Source organism: Leptinotarsa decemlineata, unplaced genomic scaffold (assembly GCF_025532065.1).
Source record: "Leptinotarsa decemlineata unplaced genomic scaffold, Ldec_3_MD MMD2_tig00026282_RagTag_RagTag, whole genome shotgun sequence".
In the NCBI taxonomy this organism is placed as follows: domain Eukaryota; kingdom Metazoa; phylum Arthropoda; class Insecta; order Coleoptera; family Chrysomelidae; genus Leptinotarsa; species Leptinotarsa decemlineata.
The window spans coordinates 3,935,988-3,963,598 of NW_027412668.1; the positions used below are offsets into that span (position 1 = coordinate 3,935,988).

General features: G+C 34.9%; 1 protein-coding gene across 1 annotated transcript; it reads left to right on the forward strand.

The window, feature by feature from the left end:
• The first annotated feature begins 1,137 nt into the window (after nt 1-1,137).
• Adss (Adenylosuccinate synthetase) lies at nt 1,138-27,072 on the forward strand. Its single transcript, XM_074179644.1, is given in 9 exon segments — nt 1,138-1,415; nt 7,135-7,237; nt 7,294-7,579; nt 9,586-9,632; nt 9,635-9,790; nt 20,262-20,416; nt 24,305-24,556; nt 24,613-24,733; nt 24,863-27,072. Coding segments are annotated over 9 exon segments (1,341 nt in total). The 5' UTR covers nt 1,138-1,250; the 3' UTR covers nt 24,919-27,072.
• Nucleotides 27,073-27,611: the final 539 nt, after the last annotated feature.

Genomic DNA, 27,611 nt, shown 5'->3' on the forward strand with positions numbered 1-27,611 from the left:
ATATTGACCTCAACTTATTATTCGATCTATTCAATGATTTTTTTCTTTCCAGGTCATAATAATTTGTTTTTTCACAAATTAGATTCTCTATAATTTCTCAATCCCATATTAATTGTTCATTTTCGTCTAATTTCTTAAATATATTTTTTTTAACTCATCATATTCTCCTCAGGTAGATTTCCTTGCCAACTCGTACTCATTGAGGATAAAATGTTTTCTGCACCTAATAAGCCTTTCAGCAAGGATATGTTTATCATTAGGAAATTAGTTATCGGAGCTAATCACGGATCAAATACGTCTTTATCAATTATAGGGTATGTTATCAATACCTTGTAAAACGAACTGAAAATCCCTAAAACAAACTGAAATCAAACCATCTCTCAGGCACTTAAATAGCTGTTTAAATGTCAAACTGTCGTCTTGACCTCTTTCTATAGCGCCCTCTGACGGCTACGCTGATGGAGACCCTCATTGTTTTAATTTGCTTTTCTGGGTAATTCTTCTACTATGTGAAGAGGAAGAAAATTTAAAATCTTTTCGGGTTGCAGTTCAAACGTTTCTAAGAGTGATAAAAATATTTTCCCAGCTGATTATTAAGAGTAGACTCGCGCAAAACTTTTTAAATTCCAACTATGCGACTATATTTGACAGTTTGAAAACCATTCAAATAGCGAATCCGAATCAGCTAATGAGAGGGTTTCCAATTTAGGGGTTTCCCTTTTTAGGTTTTTTTTTAGGGGTGTTATATTTTTAAATAATCAACTTCAATTTTTTATGGTTCGATTCACGCTGCAACGGAATGATGGATCCTGCACAACATTTCAACCGTCCTCAAAAATGTTAAAATTATTCAATGTTAACATGTATAATTCTAAAAAGTCAGAATCTGTAAAAAATTATTTCTTACTTGAAGCTTCAGATAATTTATGAATAAAGAATAATAAAAAATGATGCTGAATAATTATTATTTATTGTTTGTTTTGAATTTATTATTTGTTTAATTTAATATATATTTCCAATGTATTATCAATGTTTAAATATTCAATTACTTTTTCCATTAATAATACTTTTCTTTAGGGATTTTTGATTGGGACTTTACGGTGATACATTTTTGACAGTTGGGAACATTGGATGAATTCTGTGGATTTCCCTTTCTGTCGATCCGTAAGAGCCGAGCGGTGCGGTTGTTTTGCCTGTGTGATAAAAAAGTCGTGTCGGGAATATCGGAAGATCCACAGATTTCAATCAAAATGTCTAGTGATTCCAACCGATTGAACGGATCTCCAAGAAAGAGAGCCCGCACTGAAGAGCAGCAAAAGGTGATGGTAGTCCTTGGAGCCCAATGGGGAGACGAAGGCAAGGGCAAGGTGGTAGATATGCTTGCCACTGATGTAGACGTCGTTTGTCGGTGCCAGGTACTAATTTTTAAATTTGTTCAATTGTTTATCAATAATTTCTGTGGTAGGACTTGGCAAGCACAATTACTTTAAGAGGAACTCTTCTTCATTTTTTTTAACAATGATTTTGATTTCGTATTACCAAATTATGATTTTTTTTGTTTTTATTGTTGAGTTGTATGTGGGAGTTGTTGCATTGAAAATATTTTTAGATGAGTGTCATGTGATGAAACTGTTTGTAATCATTATTATTAGGTAACGGGTAGCTCCCGCTATAAAAAACTTTTGTTTATTTTGCTCAAAAAAATATTCGAATGCCAAGCCAAATGGCATATACCCACAATTTTATATATGTGATGGAATTGGCTGATACTTGATGAGAATCCATAACGTGTTCAAATTACACTTTATTTTACAAAAACGCCACACGTGTTTTTATATGGACTAAATTCAACCTGATTTATGCTTTATATAGTAACAATTTGGATCCTATTATTTTCTACATAAATGATAATTTTATTTGATCCGAGTTGAGGTAAAAACTAATTGAAATTTTTGAATATCATACACGAAAATTTTACTAACTTCTCAAATGGACATTTTCTGTTTATGTAATAATGATTGGAATCATATAAATTTCATCCTACTCAATGACTGATACTTTTACATCAGTTTAGATCTATACTATTGTATAGCCAAACACATGTAGCTGTTGTTTGCAGTTCTGTAAAGTGACTAGTGAAAATCTCACAATAAAGTGTTGCTTGACCAGGGTTTTGTAATTAAGAATGCTTTGGCCAAATTAGTTTTTTTTTAAGTGAATATAAATTATAGTTGAAGTGAGCTTTTCTGCATATGCATGATTTGGCGGTAAATTTCCGGTATATTTAATTGTACTGACAAAAATTAATTAAAGCAATATATGTTTTTTATAATAAGTAGAATTATTCATTATACTAGTTTTGTTGCTCGCGGCTTCGCCGGTTTGGAATTTGGTTTGTCACATTAGGTTTCGTGACAGAATCATTTCAAACTAATAGTATTTTTTATTAACCCAAAACTTCAGGTTTTCAACTTCAAAACTGAGGAAATTCAATATAACCTGTGAACCCCTATCATTTCTCCTTGGGGGGTGGGAATTCCTGATTTCCTTTCTTGATGTTTATTTACGCTATACAAAAAACATACCCGCCTGCATATTTCAAGATTCGGCTGTACGTCAATATAAGAGCGAGCAACAGCTAGTAATTTATATTTTCACTTTGAAAATACAGTATAGTCTATCCTTTCCCAATTGGAACGGCAATAAAAATAAGAGTATAGTCATAAACATTTCTTGGCTGTGGCCCCTAGTCGCTCAGATAGTTAGTAAACGTGCTATCAAATGTAGTTGAGGAGTAAAAACTCGGCTAGCTGGACTGGCTGAATACTAATTTTTTGTCCGTTTCACAATATTTCTTTATCAGTGCCGTGTGTTTGTGGGGTTGGTGAGGTAGTGAGTGGTTTTGCACACCGATTTTGTCCGCTCTTTAATCTATTGTTGACAAATTAATTTGCAGGTAATGGTTCCACTAGTTAATTACCGAAAAATCAATTAGGATAATCATCATTTAACAAACAAAGTCCACATCGGACCAAAAACTTTAGGTATATAAACAGCTAACCCTTGTCTTTAGATTCAGTATCAATTTGCCACTCCTGAATATGTTAACCTCGTTAGCGAAACACACGTGCAAAAATATCAGTTTGGTGTTAGGGTAATTGATTTCTAGAAAAAGTTTTTACACCAAAGGCTCCAATCTCATCGTTTAAACCGATTTTTGTGAAAATCTTAGTGTTTTTGGGTACTTTCATCAATATGCCCTTTCTGGAGACCTTTTGATACAAATGATAACATTCATGTTATACATGTTCCAGTTCAGCGAGTAATTTTAAATATTAATGGATGCTTGAAGAAGGAAAACTGTCACACTTCACAGAATGTTATTGTGAATAGAATATGCGAGTTAACGAAACTATCTCGTTCGATAATTCCTCGAGTCATTAAAATGGGAGATGTCATTGACCATGCAATGAAACGAAAACAAAGGAATAAAAAATTCGCAAAAGTTGATGGTGATACAAAACATGTGATTCGGCGAACAATTTATGTTATATACCAAAAAATGAGGTACCAACCTTGGAAATAATTTGGTATAAATTACTCGACTATCCCGATTACAATTACAAATCTTAGAAACTCTACGAGGTGTCTTATTGTCTTGTGGTTTCAAATATAAAAAATTGAACAATCGGATGGTCATAATGGAATCGACACGCATTGTTCAACTCCGACAAGAATATTTGAGGCGAAACTTGGTTTGACATCCATGATATATTGATTTGATGTGTGAAACACATGGTCATATTCTCTTACGTTTGCCTCCATACTATTGTGTGTTCAATCCAATTGAAATGGTTTGGGCCACAATGAAAGAAAGCTTGCGGAAATGTAATCAGTCACCGACTTTGATTGCTGTTGTGCTTGACAATATATGGCGAGTGGTAAATAAAGTAGGTAATAGTGATGTATGGAAGAACTGTGTGGCCCACGTTATAAAAGAAGAGAACAAATATTATGTGCAGAGTTCCATAAATCCGATCGTTATTCAACCCGATGATGATTCCACCTCATCCGAATATAGCGAAAAAAAATTTTGACTTTTCTAGCAATTTTGTTGCCTTCTATTATTTTGTAAATATGTTTGACGAGAATTCGGTGTAATTATTTGTGTTTTCATTGTATTTTAGAGTTTTCGACTCGGAAATTAACTACCTTTAGTGTCTAGGCGGGAATTCCTTCTCTGTGCTGTTCCAATTGGTATTGGAAATACTATAACTAAAATGATATGCCAACTGCACTAAGTAATGAATAGCTTCGAGAATCGAATTATGTTACCTATAAAGAAATTCGCAAAACTAACACAACCGTCAACGACACCTGCCCGAGTTCGAGTCGGCTTCTCGGCGATGGCGCTTCATTGCTTAGACCGCTCCTCCACCCTCGCGCATGTCATTTTGTTCTCTATGGACTTCTCAATGTAACCGTCGAGGATTTCCAACCTCTGTGCCTTTTCATGACTAATGTTTCTATTCCATTTTTGGAAGAAGCTTTACAAAAGTATTTGAAAAAACAAGTCTTCAAAGAATCATCTGACAGCAGGACATTTTTCTACATCTAGTATTATTCTTTCCAACGATTTGGTTGGTACAAAACTTGTGAAGATTTAAGGAAAAATCTGATTTATTATTTCATTTTGATTAAAATGGACGGATGTCATGTAAAGTCACATTATATAATTATCAGTTTTTGTTACATGATAAGGTTTGTGTAAACTATATCAATATAGTTCATCAGTCGATAATTTAATTGTTCTCTCAAGTGCTAGATTTGAAGGAGAGTTTATATAGATAAAACCATTTGATAGAATATAAAATTCTCTTTTCTCTACTATAACAAAAGTGATCATTTCCTTTCAAAATGGCGCCGTAGGGGCCATTTTTTCCAATTCATGATGGCCGCACTATTATAACATCTATAAAAATTTTGCCAACAACTTCCTTAGGGAGAACCTACCTGCATATTTCAAGATTCTAGGTTCAGTAGCTTCGGCTGAACCTACTTTATTTTAAAAATACAGTAATTAAAACAATATGACTAGCTTCGAGAATCTGATTATGTTACTTATAAAGAAATTCGCAAAAAAACTAAAACAACCTTCAACGACGTCTGCTCTTACGCGTCTGACGGCGTTCGGATCGCGTTCTCGGCGATGGTGCTTCATTGCTTAGACCGCCCTTTACCCCCGCGTATCGTCTCGCTCGATTCACTTTTTGAACTCAGCTGCCCTCTCTGTACGACAAGCCGGCCTTATAAATCGGTAACGATCGTTCTAGAATTCTATAGTCGTTTCGGTACTCAACTAGAGTTTAATCGGCGGTTGCCGACTGCATTCCTTTTGCGGTGATGTCATGTGTTTGTTCGCTGGCCGAAATATCGGCTTCGGATTCGTTGCAATATATTGAACATCCATACAATATTGAAACGGTTTGATTGGAATGAAAACGTTTTTCATTCATGCCATAAAAAAAGCCTTACATGCAAACAAGATGCTCATATTTGTTCTAAGAAATTGTCGAAAATTCACAAATTTGAGTGCCCTGAAATGAAATGTCCTGTATAGTAAATACGAAGTCAATTCGAATAACATAAAAACTAAATAGTTACCGAACATCGTCAGTTTCTTTGTATGGCATGGGCGGCGTGATATTCATACGAGGTCTGATCATTATTTTTGTGTGGGAGGTTTTGTATGGTATCAACTAGTAAATTTATCAGACCCGGTACATTAGTCTTTCATTTAGATGTTCGTATTGACTTCATATAGACTATAAATGTTGTTCTGTTGGGCAGTGAACAGATATTATTATTGTTTGTTTGAAGGTGATTGACAATGTTTCTTGATGAATTTCATTAGTTCGGACTTCCATTGTCTAAATATTATATAAAATTAAAAGGAGTAGCTAAAAATTACAATTATATTAAGCAAAAAAACCCTGAAATGACGTAACAGTGAAATGAAATACAAGTAAAAAAAAAACAAACAAAAAAAAATTGAAATTCCAAGCCAAGTCACTTCACGACGTTTCGATTGTTAGTATCCACAATCATCTTCGGGTGATGACTGGACTAATTCCTCTGAGTACTCTTTCTAGTACTTTCACTTATCTCCTCTTTCCGATTCACCGGTTTAGCGGGAAATGACCGTTTGGCGGGAGTTGTCCTTTTTTCGCTTGATTAGGGGTTTCCATATGTTGCGTATCTCTACGCTAGCTTGGCTGAATACATTGTTGGACAACATGTATGCGGCTTCTTTGAATTTCCTCCCTGTGTATCTCAGCTTGGGACCTCTTGATGTCATGCTGATGAGTCCAAACATGCTCTGCTAGTCCTGATTTGCTGGTTTCCCCTCGCTGTGTGTGTTTCTTGTGCTTGTGCTTATATATTCCGCGCTATGTTGCCGTTTCTTCTTTTTTGCTGCCGACATAATTTTGTCTTCAAAAATGTCGAAGTAAAGAATCGAGTATTAAAAACTTGCTAATGACACCACTCACAGTATTCACCACTGCACGTACATCACTTTACCTGGCTAGTCGCTAACTAAATCCAATTGTTTTCGTAATATCGTCGAATGACATTACTGGCTGGATGGCGCGTGCGCTTTTATATGAGGCAGCGGGCGGGCCTTGTACTTTCGAGAATGGAGACTAGAAACTTCTCGCTACGCATTGAAGCTTACCGCCATCTATTGTACAGTTTGTAACTATCGGACAGGAAATAGTTACTGTCTAGTCCTCTAGATGGCGTTACACGAGGAAACGCGCGTTAAGTGTAAAGGAGCGTTAAAGTTTGTGTTAAAAGCAAAAAACCATCGCCATTGCCTCCCTAAACTGCTTCAACGCCCCCCAATCTTCTCTCTGTGCCTTTTACTTTATAGGTCTCCGGCGCCCACAAAGGGGCGTTATCGCCCACTTTTAGAAAGACTAGTCTTGATGATTCCTCTTTTAGTCGATATAATATTAGACAATGGAAGTCCGAACTAATGAAATTCAGATATTATTATTATTATTAATCTATTCATGTGTGAATTTTATGAATGTGTGACTGTATATAAATTTACTTATAAAATGTTTTCAGGGTGGAAACAATGCCGGACACACAGTAGTGATAGACGGTGTCGAATATGATTTCCATCTCTTGCCTAGTGGAATCATACACAGGAAGTGCAAATCCGTTATCGGTGAGGTTATTACACTACATTCGACGAGGCAAAGCATGTTTTCGATTGTTTTTCAGGAAACGGCGTTGTCATTCATCTTCCAGGAATGTTCGATGAAATCGAAAAAAATGAAAAAAAGGGCTTGACGGATTGGCGTGATCGATTGATAATATCCGACAGAGCTCACCTGGTTTTTGATTTCCATCAACAGGTTGACGGACTGCAAGAACAGGAGAACAGCCAGAAAGGTCAGGGACTTGGCACAACCAAAAAAGGAATCGGCCCGACTTATTCTTCCAAGGCAACAAGGAATGGTATCAGAATTGGCGACCTCCTGGGTGACTTTTCCCAGTTTCAAAAGAAGTAAGATCATCTCAATATTTGGTGGACGTGTTTCCATTAGAATTTGATTCTATTCGTTCAATAAAGAATAGTTTCAAGTAGTTATGTTTTCTGTCAAAATGGTTAAGAATTTTGCGGCCGAGGTTTTTGGAATTTTTTCCAGATGTTTCGCTAACGGGAGTGACTAGCTTCTTCAGAGAATTGTTTATACATCCTGAGGTAATCTCCGATGACTGGATATTACGAAACCACCAAAAATTCCACGGGAACCAGGCTGAAGGAGCATGAGAGAAACTGCAGACTAGGCCAAACAGACAAGTCAGCTGTAGCGGAACACGCACTCAGTGAAGGAAACTACGGGATTCTGTTTGAAAACACGGAATTCATTGCCCTCAACCAGGGATACCTCACCCGGCTGGTACAAGAGGCAATAGAGATTCACAAACACACGTATAATTTCAGCAGAAGAAAACGATGCTGGAAGTTCCGTTTCTGATATTGTTGGTGAACAGACGTGCCGATAACGACCGTCCATAAAGAAGCCACGGCGGACGCCATTGTTGGAGATGGAACTCAGTTTGTGTTGTGACTGCCCGCCGTTATATACCGTGCCACCATCAAAATAAATATTAGCATTAGTGTTAACGAGATTGTATAAGTATTAAAAGAGAACTAGCTACCTCATTCACGCCGGTTAGAGGCCGGGGTGGATCGGATGTCCACGTGGGAGTGCTAAATTGGAATTACATTACATCTACTCCCATTCACGCCGATGGAGGCCGGAGTAGACCGGATGTCCACGTAGGAGCGCTAAATTGGAATTACATTACACCTACTACCATTCACGACGGTTGGAGGCCGGAGTGGACCGGATGTCCATGTGGAAGCGCTAAATTGGATATACATTACACCTACTCCATTCACGCCGGTTGGAAGAATATGGTGATAGTTTAAATTAAATTGTTATTATAATAAAAAAAACTTCGACAAAAAAGGGGTGGCGGCGTTGCTTCGAGCAAGACTGCTGCGCCCCAACGACGAAGCTCCCTTCAACTTTGATAGAAGGAGGATGAACAACTGCGCCCGAGTCGAAAGCAACGTCCAATAATATGAAAGAAAGAGAAGCTATGAACCTCAATCGAATGACTACCTGAGTCAACATACATTCGCTTTACGAAATTTACCTGATCCAGTTACAGGTATTAGCACACCAAACTACTTGAGTCAACATAAATACGCTTCACGAAATTTACCTAATCCAGGTACAGGTATTGGCACACCAAATTACCTGAGTCAACATAAATACGCTTTGCGAAATTTACCTAATCCAGGAACAGGTATTACCACACCAAATTACCTGAGTCAACATAAATACGTTTTGCGAAATTTACCTAATCCAGGCACAGGTATTAGCACACCAAATTACCTGAGTCAACATATATATATATATATAATATATATATATATATATTATATATATAATATATATATATATATATATATATATAATATATAAGCTTTACGAAATTTACCTGATCCAGGTACAGGTATACCAAACTACGTGAGTCAACAAAAATACGCTTCACGATATTTATCTGACCCAGGCACAGGTATTAGCAAATTTACCTGGTCCAGGTACAGGTATTAACACACCAAACTATCTGAGTCGACATATATACGTTTTACGAAATTTCCTTGATCAGTCATCCATACGCTTCATGAAAGTTACCTGATCCAGGTACAGGTATTACCACACCAAACTACCTGAGTCAACATATAAACACTTCACGAAATTTACCTGATCTAGGTACAGGTATTAGTATACCAAACTACCTGAGTCAACATAAATACGCTTCACGAAATTTACCTAATCCAGGTACAGGTATTAGCACACCAAAGTGCGAGTACGAGTTACGCAGCCGTAATTTCCAGTCATCGTTGATTACCTCAGGATGAATAAACCTCTGAAGAAGCTTGCCACTCATGCCAGCGAAACGTCAGGAAGAAATTTCTATTTGTATTTCCAGGTTCCAAGACTTGGCCAATCTCCACGAGAGGATGTTTCCGTCTTTGAAGGTGATATAGAAGCAGAGCTGAAGCGTTACAAAGAGTATGCTGAGAAAATCAGGCCTCAAGTTAAGGATACTGTTTCATTCCTCGACAAGGCAATTCGTTCTGGTAAAAAAGTATTGGTGGAAGGTGCTAATGCTGCGATGCTGGATATTGATTTCGGTGAGTTACAAATTTATAACTTCACCATTATTCACAAGGGAAAACCTGTTTATGCTGTTTCAGCACAGCATTTATTGAATGTTTGCAATATGGGGTTTAAATGACATTTTTAGGTCGAGAGTGATTCCTAAATATCTGATTGTGTATGTTGTTTTCAGTTCTGATTGATTTTATATGGCCGGTTAACGTGATTTTTGTTTTGGAAAAAAGTAAATTTTTGACATTTGTCTATATTTAATTGCAGTAGATTTATATCATACCAGCGAACAAAGTTAGATAAATCATACTGTAATAATTCTGTATCAGTTGAGTCATGAATAACTTTAAACATCTTCAGGTCATCAGCAAACAAAATAAATTCACTAATAACATCTTTCAAGTCATTTACAAATAGGTTGAAAAGCAATAGCCCTAAATGAGAACCCTGTGGTACACCCGATGAAACTGATTGAGGAAGATACTGAGTTATCATATTTTACAAATTGGACTCTGTAGGCTAGATAATTTTCAATCCATTTCAGAATGTTTTCTTGAATACCCAAAGTGTTTAGTTTATGCAACAACAAATTGTGGTTTACTCGGTCAAATGCCTTTGAAAAATCTGTGTGAATAGAATCCACCTGGTGTCTATTTTCGAAGGCATTTATTATACAGCGTTGATAAATGAGCAGATTTGTGCTGGTAGATCTACCACCACTGAAATCCATGTTGTTGATTAATGATTATATGTCTACAATCCCATGTTAGCTTTTTTGTAATTAGGCTGTCTAACAATTTGGGTAATTCTGATTGATTACAGACTGCTCGATAATTTTTTATATCATTATGTGATCCACTTTTATAAATATGTTTCAAAAAACTGTTTTTCCAGTAATCTGGAAAGATGGACGATATGGGTCTACTAATACGTATTTATTTTAATCGGAATAAGCGTTATTTGAATCAGTGCACTTTTGCTAACGTAAGACAAGTCAACGAATTCCGTCAGCATTAAAAATGAGTGCTCGGGATTCGATGAAGTAGACGAGGGCCGATTTTGCCTGGTCCTGATCGGCGGAGGTTCTAGCGGTGAGAATGTTATCAAAGTGCTTGAATAGATGGTAAAGAAGGATCGTTTTGGTTGCTCAAAAGCAAAAAAGAACAGACCTCGAAACGTGACATTTTCTGTCAATAGTTCAAATCGTTTGGTACCCAGATTTCGCGCTTTTTAACCTTTCCAGTACGTTTTAAACCATCAAATACAGCATGGGAGAAGGTTAACAAATACACGATAAAACTGAAAAATTACTATCCAAGAATATGTAGAGGCAATAGGAATCCAGAAACAGGGATAGTTTCGATAGAAAAGAAGAGGCAATGAACATTGATAAAATCTGGCTGCCTGTCCTCAATTATACACAAACAAGGTCATTTAATTCAATTAAGAGAAATGAAATCACGCCCACCTATGATAATTTAAAATCGGGACAAATTTCAAAACATTGTAGTTTCTGAGAACAACTCAAGCACTTCGATGTTACCACGGCCAAAATACCTGGAGTATACACTCTTCAAACCTAGAGAATCTTGTAACCCTCTTTTTGTTCACTTCAAAATTTGCACAGTATTTGTTTTTTTTTTCAATGGGAACAGTATGTCCTGATTAATAATAAACGCAAGATGTTCGGTCACTTAGCAATCTAGAGAAATATAAATGATATTGATCAGGTAGGAAAATTTGTAATCATTTTATTGCGAAATCGATCTTACTATAGTATAAATTATAAATTAACTCGTCAGTTCAATCCATTTATTGTTTTTGCAACATTTTTATATTTTGCCTTTGTTATTATATTTTCAACAAGACTTTGTCAACGAGAAATATTTCTTATGATAATGAAGCATGTTCTAATATTCTGAATCGGTTTTTTATTTCTCTTTTGAGGTCCATCAAATGGTAATTTTATAGTTTAACAATCAGACTGACAGTATAGAAAATATAATATCATGTTTGCAATACGAAACATCTGTTTTCTGTTTTAAAATCTGTTTTTCCGTTAATCAGCATTGTTTAAATGATTGTTGTACTCGCATGAAAAATAATCACTACCTATTATGTTATTCATTTTCAAGATATCAGTTAGTTTATCTTATCTACGATATTCATAATGAATATTTAACTATTTCTTTTGAAAGGGTTCTTGCTCTTATCTCAAAACTAATGACTTTTATGAAAATAATAGTCCTTCCGAGGAGTTGTCCTCGGAAGGAGAAGGAGTTGTGCCCAATCGTTACATGGCCATTAACATACAGGTCCAGAGGGGTCAGACCAGTAATTAATTCCATTGCCGTTGGTGTTGTTCTGATGTCTCCTGTAATGTTTAAACAAGCCAATCGCTGAATTTGAAATAATTTTTGGATGGCCGTTGCTTGTAGAACTTTCGGTCCCCATGCCAATGGCTCCATCCGTTAACATAGGTCTTATAGGTCATTTTATTGACATATTAATCACTGGCATTGAAATGTCATTTCCTATTAAGTCAAAATCAGTAAATAGTTTTTAAAAAAAGGGCCAGGTGGATTGGTTCGATGAGAATCTTAAACAAATGAGAGAAAATATTGATTTTCTCAGTAATGTCCACAAAAAAAATCCAAACCTTGTAACTAATAAGGAATTAAAAGCCTTCAGGAACCAGTATAAAAAGGCACTTTCAGATAGTAAGCGAAAAGCAAATGACCGTTATGTAAGAAATAGTAGTAACAGTCAATCAGCTATGTGGGACATTATAAAAAATAACAATCCAGTTTTTAACATATCTGAAACTGCAAACATCAATGCGGCCAACTTCAATGATTTCTTTGTCAGTATTGCAGATAATATAGTGAATGCGTTACCTAAAGCTGATAAAAGCCCAGTAGATTATATTGATATCGATGCCATAAACAGATCTAGTGTCAAATTTGAGTTCAAGAAAGTAACTTTTAACCAAATAAGATCAATAGTAAGTAATTTAAAAAATAGCAAAAGCAAAGATCCATATGATATAACTGTGAAAATCATAAAAACTCTTCTTAACATTATAATTGTACCTCTCACCAATTTAATAAATCTATGTATACATTGTCAAGTATTTCCTTAATGCCTTAAAATTGCAAAAGTTATTCCTATCTTCAAAAAGGCTTCAATTGATGATATAAATAATTATAGACCTATTTCCTTGGTTCCTGTTCTTGCAAAAATACTAGAAGCTGCTTTAAAAATCCAAATTACACAGTATTTTGAAGAGAATATGCTGTTTTCTCCATGTCAGTATGGCTTCAGAAACAATAGGTCCACCTCATTGGCAATAAATAATTTTACACAAATAGTGTTAAACGGATATGAAGAAAACATATACACTCAGGCATCATTCTTAGACCTGACAAAAGCTTTTGATTGTGTGTCTCACGATATCTTACTGAAAAAACTCGAAGCTTATAAGTTTGAGAATAACAGTCTAACACTAATAAAGTCTTACCTTTCAGACAGATTACAGTATGTAAATTATAATATGAGCACCTCCGAGCGGCAGTTGGTAAGACATGGGGTGCCGCAAGGTTCCGTACTAGGACCCATTCTCTTCTTAATTTACATCAATGACCTGCCAAACTGCTGTCTGAATGCTGAATCCATTCTATTTGCAGATGATACAACTGAGCTTATACAACGCCAATCTTTAGAAATAATTCAACGTGATATGCATAACACACTTTCACAAGTAAAGTTCTGGTTTGAGACAAATGCTCTGAGCGTAAATGAAAGTAAGACTCAAATGCTAATATTTACGCTACGAAACTTACCTGACAGCTATTTTAATTCTGAACCAGTTAAATTCCTAGGCGTTTATATTGATCCGGTACTGACATGGGAAAGCATATTGCGTACCTCTCGGGTAAATTCTCAAGAACTATCTATCTAATAAGGAATCTAGTATATAGTGTATCTCATAATGTATTAATGACAGCTTACTATAGTTTTTTTCACTCAGCTATGTCATATGCTATACTAAATTGGGGCCACTCAACCCACGCATCCAAAGCATTTAGTTTACAGCGAAAATGCATCAGAATTATAGCCCACATAGGTTACCGGGAATGTTGTCGTCAAAAGTTTATGGAACTATGTATACTTACCTTGCCATGTGTCTACATATTGGAATGTCTATTGTATATGAAACAAAATCAAAACATGTATAGTAGACATTGCGATTTACACAACTATTCTACTCGAAACAGTCAAAGAATTGTACAAAACTATTTGCGACTCTCCCGTACTAGAGACGGAACTAGCTATCATTGCATAAATATGTACAATGTCCTTCCAGAAGAAGTAAAAAACTTACCTTTCGCACAGTTTAAGAACAAAATAAAACTATGCCTAAAAAGAAAAGCGTTCTATAGCACTGAGGAGTACCTTCAAAATAACTTTAGGGACATGCATTAAATCACTTAATTCTTTTTAACAATGTCTGTGCATCATTTTTTTTATATCTGTAAGTGTTAGTTGTCAAGTATACTTGTTTATATGCATTTATTGTAAATTTTTATCTAATAACGTATTTTTTTTTCTTTTCTTTTCGACTTGTGTAAATACTGCTGTATATTAGCATCAATAAATGATTATTATTATTATTATTATTATTATTGCACTATAGATCCAAATTCTACACGGGGTGTACTACACGGCAGACCACGGCCAATAACCCGGAAAATAGCTTTCACACAACTTTGAGAACGTTTTAAATTGACGCAATATATGTTTTCATCGTCAAAACCTGGAAGGAATCCCAAAAATTTCGACTTCATCATTAGAGAATAGGATGAATTTCGAAGAATATTGATTTTCGTCATTTGCCAAAACATTTAACCCAACTGACTGATTTATTTCAGACTTTGGAAGTGGGCCAAGGGTTAGTGAAAAGGTTTTATAAAATGAATTACGTAAACTGATGAACTCAATTTCTGTCATGAATTTGTGACATTTGTTACCGATAAATCAGGAAAAGTTCAAATACTTTGATCAGCAGTACTTCTAAGAGGAATATTTACTGAGAAAATATAGTAGTTGAGGTCATAATATTCTACTACAAGATATTTAAAAAATAATATCAACGATTGGAATTACTGTCTGTCATACAGTCTACGCAATAAGTTCCTTCTCAAAAATTTTCCGTCCACCTTCATCGAATATTTTGAGGTGTTATTGGATTCGAGATGGCATCTGGAAACTTTTTGAAAAATTTGAATGTTTCCGCGAGAGAAGATAGCAAAAGTTATTAAAAAACAAGTGAAAAAATATAAAAATGTTTCGTTTAAACCGAATATCTCGAGAAGTATCGCAGATATTCAAAATATGAAAAAATATCCGTAAGATTAAGCTTTACTCACGGAATTCTTGCACCAATATTCAGAGGTGAAAGTAAGGCTAGAAACGAACAGTGACGATAACGAGCGCATTTTCCAACTCGCTTCTTTTTCAAAAAAATACGAGGTGGTCCCAGAAATACCTGACAGGTCCTAGAGATAGCGGTAGTTGTTTGAAAAATATCACTGTATTAGAAAATTAACAATCTATGAAGCCAACGTTTCAAGTTTGAAGACGCTGCGTTGTTTAGTATATATTTGGCAACCGTCAGTAGCGAAAGTTTTCGGTGAATTTGTGAACATAGAGAAAATTGGTAATCGTTATGTGGTATAGTCGAAGTAAACGACATTGTGCAGATTTAAAGGTGGCGGCACTCTCAAAGGCCAAAAAACCAATACAGTAAAGCCGCTACCAACTAGTCCACGTGGACTGGAGAATTGGCGGTTCGTTGGATAATTTTTACTGACCGAGTTTTATGATTGGCTGAAGAGTCATAAAATTGAATTTGAAGTCATTTTACGGTGACGAATAGAAATCGGGGAATGTGGGGATGGTTATCGCCGTCGTGTTCAGTTCAGGAACTGATCGCGATTTGATTGTTGAAATTCGATATTGATGCAGTTATAATAACTTAAAATTTGTATTATCCGTTTGAAATGTGGCGTCCTTGGACAAGTACTAATAGTAATAACGAGTGTGATAACAACGCAGACTTTTTCCCGTGTAGTGATTCCAATAGCGATGGTGAACAATGCGAAAAAGAGATAGCAGTGAATAAGATTCGGATGCATTTGAATATTGAAACACAGAGAGTATGTTTCAATGTATATAAGAATGTACATCTCAAGTTGAGTTTCGAGGAATACAAACTATTACAAGCAACATCAGATTTGATCGAATTTCCTTTCTCAACCATACGTAAAATAGTCAAAAACAAACCTTATGAACGCAAGACGCGATGTAATACAGGATTACAAAAACCTTTAGATGTCCATCTAATAAAATCATGACGTGAGCTGCTGTGATATCATTCACAGGATTCTTACACAATATAATTGATGAAAGAAGTAAAATTTCACTTACATGGAACATTGTCATCCTCGCTGCTAAACAACCGGTGTTTCGCCGTAAGTCACTTGCCTTATCGGCTCGTCAGTAGCAAATACGGATAAAATTATAAGGTAAGATTACCACATTTTTTGTATCAAGATGAAGGCGAAGTAGAAGGCCTAAAACTCTCTTTCCCAAAGAAATACATAAATATTTGTATGTATTTTTTACTAAGAAATGAAAAAATATTACACGAAATTCATTTATATATGACAATTTTTTATTGAATGAACACATAAAAATTGAACAAAAACTATTTCAAAAGAAAGTTATTTCTTAATATCTATATTTACTATTGATAATTTGAACTTACGTCTTTAAGCAATAAATAAAATGTTTGAAACTGTTTTATTTATCTGTTCTTTCACGGTTTTTATGTAGATTTTTTAAATGTAAAAATCTCCTTTACAAAAGTATAATTAATAAACACATTGTGGTAATATATTTGCAAAATATTTTAACGTTATTTTAACGGTTTGGTGTTGGAAAAAACTCCAGTAATATTCATTATTATACCAAATATTGCAAACAGTGCATCACAAATGCATTTAAATGGCAACTGAATTTTTCATTCATCAGTATTTATATCCCAAAATTCACTTTGAATATTTCGCCTCAAATTGTGAATAGCTTTAAATCTTTCGATAAAGCATGTCAGGCAGCTGTCAAGTTGACAAGTTGACTAATTTTCGTTGTGCTAATTTCGAAGTGTAGCATCTATCTTTCAAGATGGAAAAGTTATAGAAACGATTTTAAATTTTACGAAAGTTCGTAAAAAGCCAAAAGAAGCAAGTCTGGCTATAATATCAACTATTATAGAATACTATGAAATAAGTAGTACCGAACTAGTGGAAGCATATAAATTCTTTGCAAAGAAAATGGACTTGAATTTGAGAAACAAAAAACCTCTAATTCATCGTCTCAGCGACGATATTATGTCAGGCGAAGAAAGCCAAGCGGCAAAGGTCCCAAAAAAGAAGGAAAAAAGAGCCAGAAACGGCTCAACAAATCAAACAGTTAAAACCCGGTTTTTCCCAGACTAAATGGACCAATAAGCCATAATCAAATAAAACCACACTCGCCTCATCACAAAAGCCGGGCGTGGCACTGGAAGATCAAATTCAAAAGCTCACTCAGAAAACTGAGTCGGCAAATACAGAGGAAACAGAAGTCCCGCCACCTGACTCAATGGAAGTAGGCGACGAAGAACTAGTAACAGACACCCCGAAAAATGACCGGACAGAAACACACAAAAAAGCTGATAAGCCTCCACCTATAGCCATCCGCGCAAAAGAAAAGTGGAAAGCTTTTCACACGATTGCTGCTGCGCAAAACATATCCATATTGCGGGCGGTGAACACTACAGATGGAAATAAAGTCCATCTTAAAAATACAGATGATTATAGGAGAATCAGTCGGATCCTCGATCAGAGTAGTTTTTCGCGGAGTCTCGGAGTCCATAGAGTGTGACGATATCAAGACCGAACTCCAGGGCAAATGATTTGAGATCATTTCCGTAGCCCGCCTGAGTAAAGGTACCGATACCGTTCGTGCTTGTTTTGGTCCCAAGGAGCCAAAACAAAATATATGAGATCACCGTAACCGCCGAGACACAGAAGCCGAGAAACCGAGCAGGGCAATGTTACAGATGCCAAAAGTTCGGTCACACGCAACGCAACTGTAAAGCAGTTCCAACCTGCGTCAGATGTGCCGGATGGCACATGACCAAGGAATGCAAAAGACCTAAAAACTCGCCCTTGCGATGCTTTAACTGCAAGGGAGAACACCCAGCGAGCTTCCATGGGTGCCCAGAACGCCCTGAAAATAAAAGGGCCTCAGATAGGCCGAACGAAAACAGACAGACCACAAACCCAAGGCCTGTCGGAAGAAACACAATCAGGAGCGACGTCTCGTACGCGAGGGCCGTCTCATCGTCAGAGAACGCCTGCAGCTCTCCCGAAGGTCTCCCAATGGCCTTAGGGCAGCTGCAGGCGCTTCTAGTGAAGTTTCCGGTACTGCAATCCATGCTTGCCGGAAAATAAAACAAGAAATAGTGCCTAAACGGCCGCAAAGCCAAAGAAGTACGCTGCGACTTTCATGCACAGGGTCAAGAGCCAAAAGAAGCCGACAGAAGACCATGCAATCCCCTGCCGCCCCGCCACAGGAACCCAAGAGAAACTCAAACAGTCGAAAGGATAAGGGGCTATAGGCTTTAAAATCTGACTGAAATAAGATAACGAGTAGATATAAAGTTCCAAAATGCTTTTGTTACTTTAACATAGTTTTTTATTCTTGGTTGAATTGTATTGTTAGCATAATTCAGCTGTTTTCCTAGCTCAAGGTTAAAATTTAAATCGACTGACGATTTAACTGAAGTGTGAAATGATATGCTTGGTTAATCTTTTTTTTGTTGGCAAATTTCATCGTTATAAACAGTGGCGTCCTGAAGATTTCTCGTGAACAATTAGTTTTTCCAAAATTTCATATTTTGGTTTAAATACTATGATTCAAACATTCTTTACAAATGGTTTGAAAAAATGTCAGGTGGGATACCTAAATAGTATATCACATAAAGGCTTAATCGAATTTAATAAACTACCACAATTTGTAAAAGAATCTAATTCAATTAACCAATTGAAGTCATCATTAAAGAAGTATATTTGACAGCTCATTATGATATTTGTTTTTTTTTGTTGGTGTTTCTTTAATGTGATCTAACCTAACAATCTATAGATATGTACTTATTTTGTTTTTCTTCAAATGTACTTTCAAGTATTCATTATATTTACATAGTTTAATACTGTTTTAAGATATTTATAAATTTGTATTTTTTTTGTATACTTACTAAATAAAAAAATATTTGGGTAAAAATCATTGTACGCCACTGTTTTCACTAAATTTGATATTATTCGAGGTAGCTTAACTTTATCGAATCGGAGTCAGTGGTGTGGAAACGGGAATCACGCATCATTATAGTTGAAAAATGTGTTTTGAAATGAAAATTTGTTTGGATAGTAGGAGGACGCCGTATTTAAACTGCCAGTGAATTTGTATTCTAGTCGGAGAAGATCATTAGGTAATACCTAATGAAAAATAATTAAAACCAATGCTCAAAATGAAAATCTTGACTTGCAATGCAAGCATGAAGTATTCTCATCGAGTTCAGCACACATTAAAAATGTTTGGGGCGTTGCGATGTGTCTGCTTTTTTAAATATTTTTTTTGGGTGAATGCAGCAGCACTTTTGACTATTTTCTAAGATTCATTTCTTCGAGGCTTTTGTGCCACTTTAGCACTGGAATTCGAACATATTGTTATGTTTTTACCCGTGGTTTTACAAATAATTGGCTCCACTGAACAATAATCAAACTCAACTTTATTTCACTTCAAATACAACAGACACTTCAACTAAAATTTCAACTATTCGAATGTCTATGCCTTACTAGATCGCTTCGCGTACCGCACTGTAACTTCCACTTGACTGTGTTGATATGCTCGTGGATAGCGTTTATACATATATCGTAATCGAATGCGGTAGAAAATTCGCCGGAATTCCATCGATGTCCATTCTCGCTACATCTAGAGCGGCAGCGAACATCTTACATTCATTTCAAAAATGGTATGGAGCTAAAAAAAACACATGACATTGAAATGGACAAAACTTTTGAAACAGCCTAATGCTTTATTTTTAGATTAATCGTGGATTCATCATGTAATTATTTTATTATTCAGTTTTTTTACAAGTATGTAAATTCATAATCGACTTGTCTGGTAAGCACTTATTTGTTCACCTGTAAGGAACTGCAGATTGCCTTAACGATGAATGAAAAAGAAATGCATTAGACGAATTTATCAGAACCAGTTACAAGTGGTATAAAACCGTTCATTATTTCAATGCGTGATTGCCAGTTAGCTGGACTATATTTCAACTGGTTCGAGTTGGAGAAATTCAGCTTTTCATCATTTGTTTTCTTCTAGGAACCTATCCCTATGTGACGTCTTCGAATTGCAGTGTGGGAGGGGTTTGCACTGGATTGGGCATTTCTCCTCATAGAATTGGCGATGTTGTTGGTGTTGTTAAGGCTTACACCACAAGAGTTGGAGATGGACCTTTTCCCACCGAACTGACGGACGTAAGTTATTTGAGGATTTTCATTTTACGACTGTTTGTTTATCGAGACAGTTTAAAAAAAGCGTTTTTTGATTTTCTGATTGATTAATAGTATACCGGGTGACAACGAAATCATTGAACACTGCGCTATTCAGTTGTTTCTGGGGTAGGGAGTTTCAAATCGAAAAGAAGTGTTGGAAAACTAATAATTGAAACTCAATTCACTTCCCAAAAATATATATTTCACTTCTGTACGTTACAAATGGTGTCGATAGAATGAATAACTTTCTTTCCCTTTGTCGTGCCTATGACTCAACTCCCTTATTCCTCTACTACATAAAAACTATAATAGATATGAAAACGAATATATACATCTATTGAGTGGTCGCCTATCATGGAATTTCTAACAGAAGGTATAGTAGTTCATTAGATAGATAGACATATACTTTATTGTCCCAGAAAATACAATCTTATTGACAAAGCTTGTTGAAAAATCTGGTATGTATAGCACTTCAAAGGATAAAAAACAGAAACAATTCACAGAAACACAATTTGAGCAAAACTAAGTTCACATATCTAATAGATATAATATAAAAATAAAAAATCAAATTTAACAAAGTTTGATATGTTTGATATGTTATGATATGAATAACAAATATACACAATTTGAACATAAGTTCACATGTCATATATCCCAGTATAAAATATAATTTAAAGTATAGGTGTCAATATAAACAACAAAAAAACAACTATATTAAATCTCAGCAAAGTTCCATTGTAACATTCCTTAAGATTGTAGTACGCTTTTGTTGCAAGGGCATCTTTAATAAGATTTCTGAACTTTTTATAGCTTTTTTCCTTACTAATTTCGTAAGGTATGTGATTATACAGCTTTTTACTTTCATAACTTAAGGAATACTTTGTCTGGCTTGTTTTTGGAACAGGGAGATGTATTTTATTTTCAGTTACTTGCCGTGTTATGTAATTTATATGTTCCGGAGTTCCAACTATATTATATTTTTTGTAAATCAGGCAAACAGTTTCAAGTATGAAAATACAAGTAATAGTGAGAATTTTTTCTCTCAAAAATAATGGTCTGCATGACTCACGCACTCCCACCTTGCGTAAGTATCTAACCGCTCACTTTTGCAAAACAAACACTGAATGACAAAGTTGTTGATTGCAAAATCCCCAGAAGGCAACACCATATCTCAGGTGGGACTCAGTCAGGGAATGTTATATCATTTTTGTTGTGGATGAACTCAGTTCATTTGAAACTATTCTAAGTGCTTAACATCCTGATGCCAATTTTTTATTCAACGCTGAAATATGTTGATCAAATTTTAATTTGTTATCCATAAAGATTCCCAGGAATTTGGATTGGTTTTTATTCTCGAGAATTTGTCCATTCAAGTATAAATTGTTAATATTACAGCTGCAGGTGAGTAGGTTTGTTTTTTTATATTGGAGCCAATATTTCTAATAAAAAAAGCAGTCAAAACCTGTTTCAGTAGTGACCTCAAGTAAAAATTTCAAATAGAACTCTGTATATTTTTAAGACCAATCAATAAATCATAACATGCTCTCCTCAGCGACCATTTCCTTTCATAATGGCAAACAATTGAAAATTACTTTTTGTTCAACTGTAAATGGACCAAAGTCACGAATTTTAAAAATGTTTATAACGTATAATACAATTTCTTCAGTAATTTCCACATGAACAGAAAAAATATGATTTAATACAACATCAAATACTATATTTCCAAATCGTTTAAAGTTATCTTGAATAAATATTGCCATTTGATGATTCATGATTATGCTGTGAAACATTATGAAATGTTTCTGGGGTAATTTTGTTGCAAGCGGTTGAGTATCCTGCACCTCAGATATCACATCTAGTGGAACTATGTCTCCTCATCTAGGGGTTTGTATAATTGACAAAACTCATATGAGTTTTCAATCGATGGTAAATTTAAGCAAGATGAGATTCTTCTCATTATGACAGACCGGTTTAATTTATCATTTGTTTTGCATATTCTTAATACGAATATAAAACTACTAATTACTCTGGAAAGGCCGATCCGATTCATTAAAGTAAAACAGTGTTGGATAGAGAATTAGAATGAGATATCACAAGCCCCTTCTTTGAATTTGAAAAAAGTTTCAGCACCGTCTCGGCGATAAATAATGCAACAATATTATCTGTATTATCAAAAGGTACTAAACATGATTCCTTATTACTTACATTTTGTCTGACTTTGATATTTCGTCCCGTCCCGGGAGGGGATTTTTGATGAATGAGAAATTACAAAGAAATTATTTTATGCACGACCGAGCGTGAACTAGCACTTTAGCGCCCGCGGACTACTTTATCGCCCGGCGGGCGAATAAAGTAGTCGAATTTCGACCTAAGCATCCTTTTTTCCAAGATGTTTGAGGACTATGTGACTTGACAATAATTTCAGCCCATTCTGATAAACTACCCTCTCTCAAAAAGAAATTTGGGGGATAGGAGCTATATAACAAAATACAGTTCATCATTTGCAAGTTAAAAAAAATCTGTTTAAAATCTGTTTTCCGTTAATCAGCTGCCGCCCCCATACGAATAACAACTCGCAGAAGTTGAGAAACTTGTGCGAGCTAAGGACTAACGAGGTCTTACCTTTTAACGTGTGATTCCTAACACGGTTGCAGAATCATTACCATAGAAACATCTTGTTGCAAGACATACCCTCTTACCAGATACCCTTAACAATACCGATCTCCTCTTAAGTTTTTCACCACACATTTCTTTGTTTTTATTTAAGGCTTATACTATAAACTCAGTAAATAAAATAATGATTAGATTTTAATTTATCTGGTCAAAAATTATTGATGAAATCTAATTAGTATTTCATCAATTCGGACTTCCATTGTCTAATATAAAATAAATTGATTTGAAATCCCTGAAAAAAAATTAAATAGATTAACGGAAAATAACAATTTCATTAAACAAAAACTGAAATTACAAAGAAATAACATACAAGCAACAATAAAAAAAATAAGTGGCCATAAACTCTCTACTACCTACCCTGTAGTCTGTTTAGATTTTCATTGCTCATAAAATAGAGTAATGTACTGCAATAATCAAAGTGGGGTGCTATTATTGATTTATAAATTGTTAATTTTGCATATTCACTTATTTTATTTTTCAATCTATATAAAAGATGAATTTTCGTGGCTATTTTCTTCTGAATATAACTACAGTGCGCATTAAGGTTCAATTCTTGATCTAATACCACTCCCAGATATTCAAAAGTTGTTACCCTTTCAATGATGACTTTATCAATATAAAGATTCAATGACAGCTGTTCCTCTTGCAGATGTCTTTAACGATATTTGCTTGTTTTATTAACATTTAACTTGAGGCCGTTGTCACATAACCACTCGTTTATATTCAATAGTTCCTCATTCAAACATTCTGAGATTTCATTAGTTGTCCCAGAACAGTACAACATAGTGTCGTTGGCAGACAGTTTTATCTTACACCTTTTAACATGTATCACAATATCATTTATGTACAGCAAGAATAGCAGTGGACCCAATACCGACCCTTGAGGGACTCCAGAAATTACATTTAAAGTACTGGATGTCACTTGATTATATTTAAAAAGCTGATTCCGATATGTGAGGTTATTTGTGAACCATTTTATTACTTTATAATCTCGAATGCCCTTTTGAAATCCAGAAAGACAACACCTATAATTCGTTTTTTAGATAGCTCAACTTTCCACGAAGAGATTAGAAATTGCAGTGCAGTTTCACATGAATGGGATTCCCTAAATCCAGATTGTTCTTTAATCAAAATATTATGTTTCGCTATTCCGTTCATTATGCAGTAACAATTAGAAAAAAAATCCGTTTCTTACAGAGTATTGGAGAATTGATGCAAAATCGTGGTGGCGAAATTGGTGTAACAACTAAACGAAAACGGCGATGCGGTTGGTTAGACATCGTCCTGCTCCAATACACCAATATGATAAACGGTTACACTGCTCTGTGTCTAACGAAGCTGGATATTTTGGATACGTTACCTGAACTGAAGCTGGCGGTTGGATACGTCCTCAGGGGAAAGAAAATCGAATACTTTCCTTCGACTGCTTCAGATTTGGCCGAAGTTGAGGTGAGTCAAAGTTGTATTTACATTTTTTTTTGGTGGGATTAAAGTTTTTTTGACAGGTCGAGTATCTGGTGATGCCGGGTTGGGAGACGAGTACTGAGGATGTGAGAAAGTTCTGTGATTTACCAGAAAATGCGAAGAACTACGTCAGAAAGATTAGAGAGCTCCTTGACGTGCCAGGTTTGTGATACCCACTTTATTCGTAACTAAATTTATTCGAACCATTCAACTTGGTTGTTTTGATGTTTTTTTTTTTATGTATGAAGCGGAGGGTTGTTTTGCTAACTCTTTTCCTATTTTTATTTTCAGTGAGGTGGATTGGTGTCGGCAAAGGCAGGGAGTCTATTATAACTATTGATGTATAGTGATGAAAATCGAATGATAGTTCTTAGTAGAATTCTGGAATTTTTAATGATGTAAATTGAGCTGTAGGATCGATAGTTATTATCAGTCGATATAATGGTTTGTGTCGGTTATTGGGCATTGAATGCCGTATCAGGTTATATTTTACAGATATGTATATATTTATTATATTTTACTGAAAAGTTTAGAAAATTCCATCAAAAATTTGAAGAGCAAACTTGAGACAGTTATTGAAAGCATATAGAAGAAGGTAACTCTGTTCTCCAAGCAGTTTTTTCTGTAGGACAGTATATTGGACCTCTACAATTGAGGTTATCAAGCTGTATGAGTTACTCCATTGAGAGAATTCATTCAAAGAAAGGTTCTTCGAGAATTTTGAGATTCTTTATCAAAGTATCCATTTTTTTTCATCAATTAAGATGTCAGGCATACTTTGACAGCAATTTCATAAAAAAATACTATTAAAATGTTGAGCAGTGTGTACCAATTCAGTCTCCCAAAATATATTTAAGTCTCAAAACAGTATTATTTATTATTTCTCTATCATCTTGTTGTGAGAAGCAGGGCTGTTGACTGATGATTGAAAAAATAAAAACTGGTATTCTCACTGGTATATGAAGTAACATATGATGCTAAGTAAGATGAGGAACTTCTCATAGTAAATTTATACATGCATAAATTGTTTGACCTATATCCCCGACAAACCTGATGCGTATTAGTACCACACACTGTATGTATGTTTCGGGACTGCTGATAATTTCTTCTAAAATTTTTCCAGATTGGTCAAAATCTGTCTATGAATGAGAAATTTATTGGTGACCTTGACCTTCGAGGATGTTTAAAGGTCATGGGAACTTCAAAACAGAAGAAAATTTCACATTCGAATATGTCATAGACATTAAAAGTCATTTCAATATCATTTGAACTTGAACAAAGTATGAATATCCCCGGAAATGAAAACCTTAGAAAAAAATCTTGTAAAGACCAAAACAAGACATCGCAAATGTTTTTGAAAAATCTTGTGAGTGAAATGAGGCAACTTGAACAGCGCCTTCTCAGATGTGTTTTTAAGCACTCTGAATGATCTTTGAGATTAACTTGGAATTGAATGCAATTGGTATATTGTCAAACTTGAATTTGTCTGCTTTCTTCATTGCCGATGCCAAAAAATGATTTATATTTAAAGTGAAGCTAATTTGCAATCAACATTGAGGGTCATCAAAAGAAAGAACTTTACTCCACGAATAATTTTGACTATCTCAAAAAATATACTACCAGAGGAAATATTCAGCAGTCTCAAACTCTTTTGGAGCCCCGGCATGTTGAAGATTATAATTTCTCGATAAGTATTGACTAGTTCAGGGATTCAATTTGAATGAAATTGTGATGAATGCTACTTAATTTAAAATGGGTCTGTTGAACTCAACTTGCAGTCAGAAGGAAACATTATTTCTTGGATATGGTTCAGTCAAACTGGATAGAAACCACTTGAATTTTCGTTATCAACTCCTATTCAAGACTGCTTCAAAAGATACAGTTAAGAGATGAGTTGAAAAATATATGGTCTTGAGGATGACTGGGAAAGTTTGAAATGTTGGCAAAGAACTATCAGAACATGTATTTATATAAATTTTTTCAAAAGATGTAATATTTCATGAAGTTAAATTTATTGTTATGTTTCAGCAAATTTTTATTGTAATCTCTAAAGTTTCCATCCATTTTGATCGTTTGTTGTGAATAAAAGTTCAATTTTAGATTTATTTGTTTACGTTGGGTTATGGAATAATCGGAACTAGTGTAGATTGTTGTTTTTGTTAGTTATTGTACGAAAATATCGGTATTCAGTGAAAAGACAGAAAAAGTATTAAATTATCAAGCAATTCTTTATTTTTTGTTGTGAATATTGAAATTGAGCCGCAATTGCAAAGTGCAAAACATAACCACAAATTTGTCATTCTGCTAATAACTGTGTCGAAATCGGTTCCTACTAGCATTTTGAATTGTACTTAGTGCCTCTGAAAACGATACACTGCTTATTAACGAGCACAAATTTATGCAATAACGATTTTGTTGAATGTTTATTTGAAATTTGTTATGTTTTTAAATCTTTTTCTTGTGGATATTTTAAATATACATTATACCAAATATCTACTTCATTCTTGCTGCCTTTACTTTATTCCCCATATAATAATTGTGTAAGACCTAATTGTATTCTGTATTGTTATTCTGGAAGAATTGAAATGTCAGCCTATACAAGGATATTCAAAAGTAATGATGAAAATGCCTCACATAAAAAAACTATCTATTCAGTAGTTCAAATGAACCGTTTTTTGAGGTTATCTTCACAGAAAATTTTCTGCATATGCAATTGGCAATACAACTGTTTTCTGATAGGCGTCAGTCCATTCGACCTACCGTGTAGGTTTATCCGAGACTGGCTTGAACATTCAAAGTTCATTTCTTTAGATTTGTTGACTGCCAGTTTTCAAGCATAGCCCACTGACTAATAAGAAAATGTCATGGTTAACAAATTATGATCAATAGTATCAAAAGCACGACTGAAGTCATAGAATATTATTTCTATCATTCAGTGCACTGTTAACTCTAGACAACAGGAAATTGCCAAGCTGGTTGATTTGTGCTCACAGAAACCATTCTGATTTGCTAGCAGGAGCTCAATGTTGCAAGAACTTAG